The sequence below is a fragment of the Poecilia latipinna genome, unplaced genomic scaffold (genome assembly GCF_001443285.1).
Source record: "Poecilia latipinna isolate Pla-1442-1.1 unplaced genomic scaffold, P_latipinna-1.0 Scaffold798, whole genome shotgun sequence".
Lineage (NCBI taxonomy): Eukaryota > Metazoa > Chordata > Actinopteri > Cyprinodontiformes > Poeciliidae > Poecilia > Poecilia latipinna.
The window spans coordinates 34055-43973 of record NW_015113414.1 but is presented as its reverse complement, the minus strand read 5'-3'; the positions used below and the strand labels follow the sequence as shown (position 1 = coordinate 43973).

General features: G+C 40.9%; 1 protein-coding gene across 3 annotated transcripts in view; it reads left to right on the top strand.

Annotated features, from left to right (window-relative positions):
- The window catches only part of LOC106956222 (zinc finger and BTB domain-containing protein 16-A-like), a 48128-nt gene extending 38442 nt beyond the window's left edge, over window positions 1-9686 (top strand). For all 3 annotated transcript variants that reach the window (XM_015046922.1, XM_015046920.1, XM_015046921.1), the window contains one exon: window positions 9053-9686. In XM_015046922.1, the coding sequence (XP_014902408.1) occupies window positions 9053-9134 (82 nt within the window). In that variant the 3' untranslated portion in view covers window positions 9135-9686. The remainder of the gene's footprint in view (window positions 1-9052) is intronic.
- The last annotated feature ends 233 nt before the right edge of the window (window positions 9687-9919 follow it).

The following is a 9919-nucleotide window of genomic DNA, read 5'->3' as shown; positions in this document are numbered from 1 at the left end:
TGTACTTAAGTACAGTAACGAAGTACTTGTACTTCGTTACTTCCCACCACTGCCCAAAACCAAACAAAAAAACAAACATAATTTCCTAATCGCCCTCAGACTTAGTATTACCAAAGAACACTCTTATTGGTTCATATCTAGTATCATTTAAACTGGACTATTTAGAGGTCCACTGTATTATTATCATCGAATTGCAGAAATGCCAACTGCACGTCTCTTGGTAACCCGGAGCATGTGAAGGCGATGCTGATTAAATATAGAAATAAGCCACAGTAAATGTCAAATGTATCATCGTCCAATTAGCTGCTGAGTAAGCCTTGGTAACAGAAGAAGCATCTTTGGGGTAAATTTGCTCTTTTTTTTTAAGTACATGCTTCACTGAGTTCTGTTTACTTGAATGGCAGCAGGAGTATCAGTTTATGATGCGCGGCTGCAGAAAACTCCTAATGACAGGTGTCGTGTAGAAATGACAGACACTCAGAGCTGTGGTGCTGAACCCTAACCCAGCACTGTCATCAGCGCCGCCACAGCTCCTCCGTTTTCCTTTGTTTAACGTCACAATGCAAATCGAGCCTCACTCTGTACTGTGAGGATGAAGTGATGGAGATGTGGGCCAAATCTTCTGAAACAGGAGCACCTCAGGAGTGAGGGGCTCGCGGTCCCAACCTGTGAAGCTCTTAGCATTTTATCCTGACAACAAAGCATCCATTACATGGCAGTGGATTACCCCCTATTTCAAATCACTCTGTGAGCCAAGTCTTCCCGGCTCACAGTTACAGTATGGCGGTTTAATCATCCCGCAGTACAAAAACGCCTCTCCAGCAATCTGAGCCAGAGACGGCGGCAGAGGGCTGTTGACGTCGTCTTCCCTTTTATCTTCACACACAGGTGCTTCCTTTGCCCTTCTGGGCGGCGCGGTGTTTGTTTGTGCCCCCGAGGAGCTCCCGATTTGACCGGGCCCTCGGTGACGGCAGCTGCTGGCTGAGGCCCAATTATAGACAGGCTTTAAAAGGCTCTGGTTGAACCGTAAAGATTTACACCGCCATCGCTCTGATCTCAGATCTGGGCTCTGTCCTCACTGTCAGGAAAGGGAGATGTATCGATTAAAGATTTAACACAGGGAGGGGATACATCATGTGGAATTGGCTGCACAAACTACAAACACACACTTTAAGACACATCAAGCTCTGGATTCTTATTCAGGCTGTTGATGGCTTCAGGTAAAATGGGATTGTTTTCATTTTACTTTGGAAATATTGAAGTGAAAGGCGTCTCCAAACGGAGGTGGAGGTAGTTCTAATGGCAGTAGGGGAAGCGATCTAATCAGCAGGGTGATTAAAACGGCTTTGTTGCCGAGATAAGAGGTAAGGGATGCACACGCGTGATAAAAGTTGGCTGCTGTACTTGGTGTGACCAGGTACCTCAGTGTTGCTCAGGAGATGTGGCCAGGCACAGAATGACTTAAGGGCCCCATCGTTTTCCTCCGCTGGGGCTCCTCTTTTTTGGGGGCAATGTACGTAGCTGAAAATAGACACCAACATCGGTAGCCTACAAGGTACTTGTTAAGCTTAAGGTTCTGTATTGATATTAGCTAGTCATCCTTTAGCTAACATTACCTGCATTCAACAGCTTTACTCAACTCAGTCGGTTAGTTTGGAGGGAAAAACTGTGAAAAGTTCTTTGCGTTTTGCTGGTTTGCTGCCGTGATTCTAACACAAACCTACGTAGCTCCGCCCAGCAGCAGCAGGTCTCCTTCACAGGGGTAAACCCAGCGCGAGCGTCGTAGCGCTCATGTTGCGTTTAAAGGCGGCTCGAAAAAACAGGTTACAACATGTTAACAACGGATTAAACAGTTTTAACTGCTGATAAAAGTGACAGAGGACACAAACATGGGAAGTGTGGAAGCCTCTACTGCATCAAATTGACATAGGAATAACAGAGAGTTGGCCATTCTAAGGTAAAAACCCAGCGCATACAGTGTTCATGTTTTGTTTTGTTTTTCATCCAGACGGCTTCCCGCGCCCCCCCTGCAATGACACGGCGCCCCCCAGTTTGGGAACCTCTGCCTTAAGCTAATGCCCATGCACGTCAATGAAACTTGTAGCAGGTTAACTGACTCAGTGAGGAATTGCTCAAATTGATTAGGATTCTTCACTAAATACTACAAAGACTGTCACATGGCTAAAATTGCAACGCCATTCTTTCTGCCGACAGAGGAGGCCGTCTCTGTGGTGCTCTTTCTGTGACTTCTGTAAAAATAAGGAGGAGGGTGCAGGGAGGGAGCAAGTCCATCTGAGCATGGATGAACATGAAAGTTTAGTAAATGTAAAAGAAACTTTAATGTCTCCATTTGTTATTCTACCCTCAAAAGATAATTTGCTCGCCTTCAGGTTGAAGTAGAGATCGTTCTGAGTAATAAATAATCCTATCTCTATTAATAAGCTCAGGTGCACTTGGGTTGTCCAAAACAGACACCCAAGAATCTGCTTTTGGAGTGGCCTACTCAAAGTTTGGATCTAAATCTAATTGAGATGCTGTAACATGGCCTTAAATGGTTGTTCATGTAAAAAAAAAAAAAAAAAACCCACCAAAGTTGCAAATTATTAAAAATGTTTGGAATATTGTATATGTTTCTGTACATGTGCTGTGCCTGTTCAGGTGTGGGGCTGCTGTCCTAATTCAACTGCTTATCAGGTGAAATGCAGATGTGTTATCAGTCCTCACTTCCTGATGTGCATCTGGGGTCCCAGAGGCTGTTGGTTGTGCCATAATTTATCTACAAACACACATTGAGCAACTATGAGGAAAGTGAAGGTTTAGGGGATATTCAGCAGAAGTTCATCTCTGTGAAAACTTTCCTACTGTATTCCAGTTTGTGCATCATCGTCAACTTTCCAATGGATAGCAACTAAGTCAATAAATTTTAGTTCAGGTTCATAGCGCCCCCTCGTCTCTCCTCTGTTCTCCTGCACCTGAACGCTCTGGGTTCTAATCCCGTCGATATCCCATTAGCATCCCCTCTCTGGGTCCCCGCCACATGAAAGAAGATGTGTCGGTTCCTTCTCTCTGATTCTATCAGTCTGGCAGACTGTGAGCAGGGCGGCCACAAAGAGAAAATGTGCTCCAGCCAAAGGGCCAAACCGAGTGTGTGTGTGTGTGTGTGTGTGTGTGTGTGTGTGTGTGTGTGTGTGTGTGTGTGTGTGTGTGTGTGAAAAGCTGCCATTGCCACCTCAGAGGCCCCCTAGCCTCCCTGGGAAGTATCAAAAACGGAGCCCTTCGTGGCTTAAAGGGAGAGAGCTTCTAATTAGCCTCTTTGTTGCCACTTGAATGGTTCGCCAGAGATTGGCAAGGGGCCCCAATGGAGTGATATCAGCACGCTAGGAAGCTGGTCGTAAAAAATTAGCCCCTATTCTCCTCGACGTCACCTGTCACAAAGGAGCCCTCAGGTAGGAAAATGAGGACATGGCAACACCATGTAGGTTTTTTTATCCAGCTCTTCAGGGCCGGGGGCGGCATGTTGCCTCAACAGGTGAATTTAGGATTCAACATGTATTACCTCACTGATGAAGTGGTCTCTCTCTTATTCATCGAGTCAAAACAACTCCAAGTGTTGTCAAACTATTCAGCTTCTATGCAGTTTTTACAGTTCTTTCCTTATTATGTCTGGATTTATGACACCCAGGTTGATTGTACGTGTCATGAAACACATTTTGTAACATGCTGTAGTAACTAGCAACTTTACATGTCAAGATTTTGGCACAGAAAACAAGGTTTTTATTGTTAAACATTTGAATATCAGTACGATTTTAGCTCTGGGGAAGGCAAATCTCTCTCTTTAAAAAAAACAAAAACAAAACATATTTAATTGTATTTTTTATTTATTTTAAATAATTTCTGGGTAGTAGTGGCATTTATTGATGGTCGTCGACAGTGAGAGAGCGGTGGAAGGCATGCTGCCAGCGTCTCAAGGTCGGGAATCGAACTCTGGACTTTCCTATATACGGGGCTCCTGCTCTACCACTACACCACACAAAGGCCCATTTGATAGTACTATGTAGAAATTGGTTATGAGATTTGGAAACCATGCCAACACAGAGTAACAATACCATGGTTGCATTTGTGTTGATAAAATATTTTTCTAATATTTATAATTATTTTGATTCTGATACATGGAAGCACTTATGGAAAATTAAAGGACACAAAGGAGTTTTAGTCATTTTTCAGCACCTGATATTGTATTTATTCCATTGATTTTAAATCAGTTGTAGATATTTTAAACATAAAGGTTAAAATTATATTTAAGTGTCAAGTAAAGAGATTTTGTTCAGGGTTCAATTCAGTCCCCAAAGATCCTACAAGGCATTTTTATATCAATGTACACAATGATGGAAGACCTGTGCACCAATATAGAGCAAAGATTAGGTAAAGTTAGCTACAGTTCTAAACTAAATATGATTATTGAGCAGGGAGTTGAAAAGCTGATGTAATCCCGTTAGACTGTTGCTTTTCTAGGGCCTTTTGTAGGAAAAAGGCAGCTGGAAGAAGTAGTTAGCTTTTTGGGCCAATACCAGCATCATATACATATGTATTCTTTACATAAATGTAAAAAATAGATTTATGTATGTAAAAGCCTGTGTGCTGCATCAGTGTCACGGCCTCCCCGCTTGTGGGAGTTTTCAATTTCCTAAAAATTACAACAGCACCGGGAATTTAATTTAAAGATTGCAAAGTGCACAGATAGTACGGGAAATTTCAGTCGTTTTGAAGGTGTAGTTTTCTTTTTCTAACCCTATGATTTGATAATGCAATGGATTAGAACCATGCAATTTGGATGCAAAACTAAACAAGCGATAGACCCATACAACAGTGCTTTAAGAAATACTGAAGCTACTTTCATGTAATTAAGAAATGTGAAAACTTTCTCTGCTGCCTTTTAGGTTTAACTGCATTAAAGCCATCAATGTAACATTAAATAGATGAGCAACATGAATATTTCCCTTGGCAAAGGAGCCTTTTAATTGGATGCCTTTTTATATTTAAATTATCTTACAATATCTAATGTGCAGCTAGAATTGAAAATGTTGTTAAAGTGATTAGAAGCACAGAACTACATGCTACATCTCTATTTTGGGTCTTTCCCATACATGTGTTCAAGAATCAAAATCATTTACATTTAAAAATATTTTTTTGTGATGTACAAAATTCTTTTTGTTTGCATTGAACCTAAATGTAAGATCCTCTCTTAAAATGTTGCTCATCCAAAGATGAGTTAGTCCCTTATCTTTTAAGAAATTACTAATGATGGATGTGATTGTCTTATCTCTATTAAAAATAATAAAAAAAAAAAGATCCCTCAGACCTGACGTGGCAGCTGCCATGCCGCTCGGTGAGCGCCGTGGCAGCAGCACAATGAATGTCAAGGCGAGTCGCGGCTTTACCGCTGGCCGACACGTTTTAAGCTGCGCTGTAATCCAGGAGGGATCAGTTGGGTAAATCATGGCATAAAGCTTAAAACCATAATTGATTTATGTATTTGCTGACCGAAGACGCCTAGAGAGATTAACAGAGGGGGAGAGAGCTGATGATGGATGTGGCCGATACACCCCCGCCCCGCTCGCTCGCCGGGGCGAGGCAGGCGGTAAGGCAAGCAGGCAGTAAGGCTGGCTGGCTGCTTACGGAGTTGGGGATGAATTCAGTTAGACGGACGTTTTCCTGCTTAGAGGTGAAGAATGTCTGAGAATAAAGGGAGGCTTCATTAGTAGCAGTGCTGCACTTAAAGTGCCTTTCTGCCCGTTTTGTGGGGAAAGTGTTGGAAGAATATTTGTGGTCAAAAAGCTTTGTGTAGCTGTTTTTAGCTGTCTTTAGTTATTGTTGACCTGTTAATAAATGTACTTCATTACTCTTATCTGTAAGTTTTATGTCCTATAATTAGGGGTGAGTGATATGGACTTCAAGTCTGATCACATTTTGTGGTACTATTGTGATAATGATAAGAGTAACAATAAAACAAATTACTACTTTATTAAATAACTGTCATGAAGTCAATCATAGCCTCACTAACACAAATACTGCTTTAAAAAAAAACATTCCCATTTGTAACACTAAACTGCACACTGTAACTGGATTTAACCATGTTTTCGGATTTATTAATATTTACTCATACTTTCAATCAACAAACAGTGGAGAAAATGGTAAAACTCAAGAATACGGAGAGCTTTAGAGAGTTTTAAATGTCATTAATTTGAATTTATTGTGACAACAGTAAATCAAAATTCTTACAAGAAATTCATCATGATATAACAAATACTCACCCCTATTCTGGTGTATTAAACGGTATTTGCTATTTTCCCATGATTACGTTTTGAGTTTAAATGTATTTTTAACCATTTAAAAATACTGGTGTATTTTTAAATGGTTAAAAATACACCAGTATTTTTAACCACTTAAAAATGGTTAAAAATAATTTAAGGGTTAAGGTTAAATGGTTAAAAATACACCAGGAACTGCGTGTTCCTGAATGAGCAGGAACACGCAGTGCTATGCTAGGCAACACGTAACAATAAGAATGATGTTACAGAAAAAGATCATCAGAGCAAGCAGGCAGTTCTGGACGACACAAGCATTCCATTAACATTTTCAGCAACAACTAATGTAAACACTTAAAAGCAGAATAGAAAATATTCACAACAAATCTTCTTTGTTTTGAATAATTGGACATTGCTTATCACAATCATATTTGACCCATATATTAATCAGAGGATCAGGGTATTTCCAGCTCTGATGCACCATGAATCCTCTGCTCAGCGCTCCCCGTCAGCCGTCTCCAAGGTCTTTCCTGACTGCTTCCAGATTGTTTTGTGTTTGTCTGTTTTTCTCTCGGCTTTCAAAGGAAAGTAGGATTGTTTAAAAAAAAAAAAAAAAAAACAGCTGGGGAGGGGGGCAGCCATTCCATTTCCTGGACTGATCGCCGAGGCGGGCGGCTCTGACATGTCATGACTCAAACGGCATCATTTCTGCCACCGCTGTGTCTCGCCGCTGACCTTACAAATGATGCTGTAGGCTCCTGCCATATGCCATTAAGCATGCCGCGCCAAGCAGGACGGGGGCTTTATCCCGCACCTCGTACGTTCACCAAGCGCCCAGCCACTCTCAGTCTCTTTGCTCACCTTTCGGAAAAAGAAAAGCGGATTACTGCGGCGGTTTTTTCCCCCCTCTTCCTGGCCTGGCTGTGTTTTTATTGCCTCCTGTAAGTGTTGGTCCGAGGCGAGGAGCTGAAGCTTCCCTAACAGGTGTTTGGGTGCTTATCACGGACGTCTGTGCCCTTATCTCTGGCCCTCAGCTTCCTGCATCCTCTCTGTTGCATGCCTCAGAGTGGGGATATATTTCACTTAGCCTCTGACCCGAAACCTTCCTCTCTATCTCTTTCGGCCTCCTTCCCTCCTCGTGCCAGCTCACGAGCTCACGCACGGAAGAAGTGGCTTGCTGTTTGACAGGATGTGGCGTTTCATCATCTTTAACTCGTGTCTTATTGTTCTTATCTTTATCTCTATGTTGCACAAAGTCAGGAAGACGGGGCAAATCGTAACTCCTTTAGACTCACAAAGCATCAAAGATTTAGGAAACTTTTTTTTAAAAATGGCCGTATGAATAGTTTAACAGATATTCTTTTATGTTATTTTTCCAAGAAATCATACATTTATCAGCTTTGAATAGATTTTCGGAACTAAAAGAAACAAAGCGCCGCCCTCCAACCTGCTTCTCTTGTCGCAGAAAACAATGGATTTTCAGTGGAAATGCATTAGTGGCTTCAGCGCTGGGTGAGCTTTGATGCTTTTTTGTACCCAAGAGTTTGATCCAGCATTTTGTCAGAGTGATTGGTCTCAGCCTTTCGCCCCACCTCCACATTCCCTCCATCCTTTAGAGATTCAGCAATCAGAACTAGAACTAGTGGAATAGTTTCCCAGATTCCTCCGATGTCCGACCTGCAGATTCTAATTTTCTTCCCGCAGATGATTAAATATAAACTCGTTTGTTTAAACTTTGTTTCTCTTAAGGATACAAACAATGGAGACCAGCTTTGGAAATTACATTAATGTTATTAATATTTCAGTTCTTGAACAAATAAAATATATATGTAATGGACATTTTTTTATTTCATTAACTTCAAAACAAGGTGCATCAAAGGACATAATTTAAGTGGTACTTTAAGAGAGATAGAAAATGGGAATTTTCTGTCCTTTTTTGTTGAGTTTCATCACTTTTAAACACCAGCCAGTTTTGATCTTAGCTTTCATTACTACTTTTTAAATTAATTCTGAAGTTTTTATCCTAATTATTCATTTTAAATTTATTTTGTTGACAGAATAGTCATGTTTACTTTTAAAACAGGAAAAACAAAAATCATTATCTGATTGGTTATTTTTTATTTTTTTAATGGTTTAAATATGTCTATTTACATCATTTATACCACTAACTCACACGTTTCCAGTGTTATGGAATCTGAAGTTCAAATCAGTCCAATTCATTCCTATACAATCCGCTCATGTTGTCCAGTTCGAATCCCTTTATGAACAGTTCACTTCAGTCCAGATTAAAAACAATCCAGGAAAATTTACTCCCTCATTTAATGCCACTTAGCAAAACATTATGTAAGGAAACTCAGCTGATTGCATGAAGTTGTTGATTTTGTTGGTTTCTAATTCTGAATAAGCAATTTCTCAGCTGGATGAAGATCGGCTTTATGATGGCACCATGGTTTGTTTCCTGTTACTCTGCAGAGGCTTCATTCACTGACCTATTTAATCCCAGCACAAAATCTGACCCGCTGTGGAAACTAAACAAACACAATCTAAAAATAACAACTTATTTTAACCTGATGCTCCAGCTGGGTTCACATCTCGGCAATCATCCCCCGTTTTGTGACAAATTCTAAAACCCAAACGGTCCAATCGAGCGGACTCTTAACTAACGCAGCGGCTGCCAAGTACATTTATTAACCTTAATCTCACAGGTTCATTACAAGACAATTTTCTGTTTGCCGTCTTTCATTAAGAAACAAGAAGTTTACCCCGGGGCCAGCGGCGAGCGAGAAAGAGAAGCGCCACCATCTGCCAGAAGACTCCAACTTAATCTGAGCGTAATCTTTAAGTCAACCTTCCATATTATCAGGCACGGACGGAGGAGAAAAAGCCACGCAGAGATGTACAACAAGGGCGGCGGTCTCAAAGGCATTCATTTGCCAGAACAGATTTAGTTATTTTTACTTGGACAAAGGCAAGAGGGGTCAAAGGTCAGCCAGAGAGAACTTTACAGATGAGGTGGGGTGCGTTGGCGGGTGGGGGGTGTATGAGCTTCTTCTATCCTCCACAGCACCACCACCACCACCTTTCACCCTCTTTGTCCTGACGGAACACAAAGGACCCTGTCAAACTGTAGTGGTCAGCAAACCACAGCCAAAGATTTGAATCTGGCTGGAGTCACCGACGTCGACCAATCAGGAGATGAAGGCGGTCGCTCATCTTCCCAAAAAATACTTTTATGAAACACGTCTTAGTACAGTTCTATGATTCTTGCTCATTTTTGGAGTGGTTTCTGAAAATTATGGATCTTTTTGAAGATTGATTATAGTGATGCTCTGATGCATTATTTAAAAATGTAATAAAATACATTTGTTTATTAACAGGCACTCCTGGTGCATGTTAAAGCACCAAGAGTTTGATTCATTTGATTGGCTGAGTTCAATCAGTCAATCAATCACTTGGCATTTTACAACACAGAAAGTGAAGACAAAGCAAAAACTAACTCAGATAAACTAGAACACAGACAGATGATAGATGTGTCTGGAATGGTGCCTTCAGGTTGGGATCTATTTTTTCATAAAAAAAAAAAAAGGAAAAAAAAAATAAAACCATTTTATTTT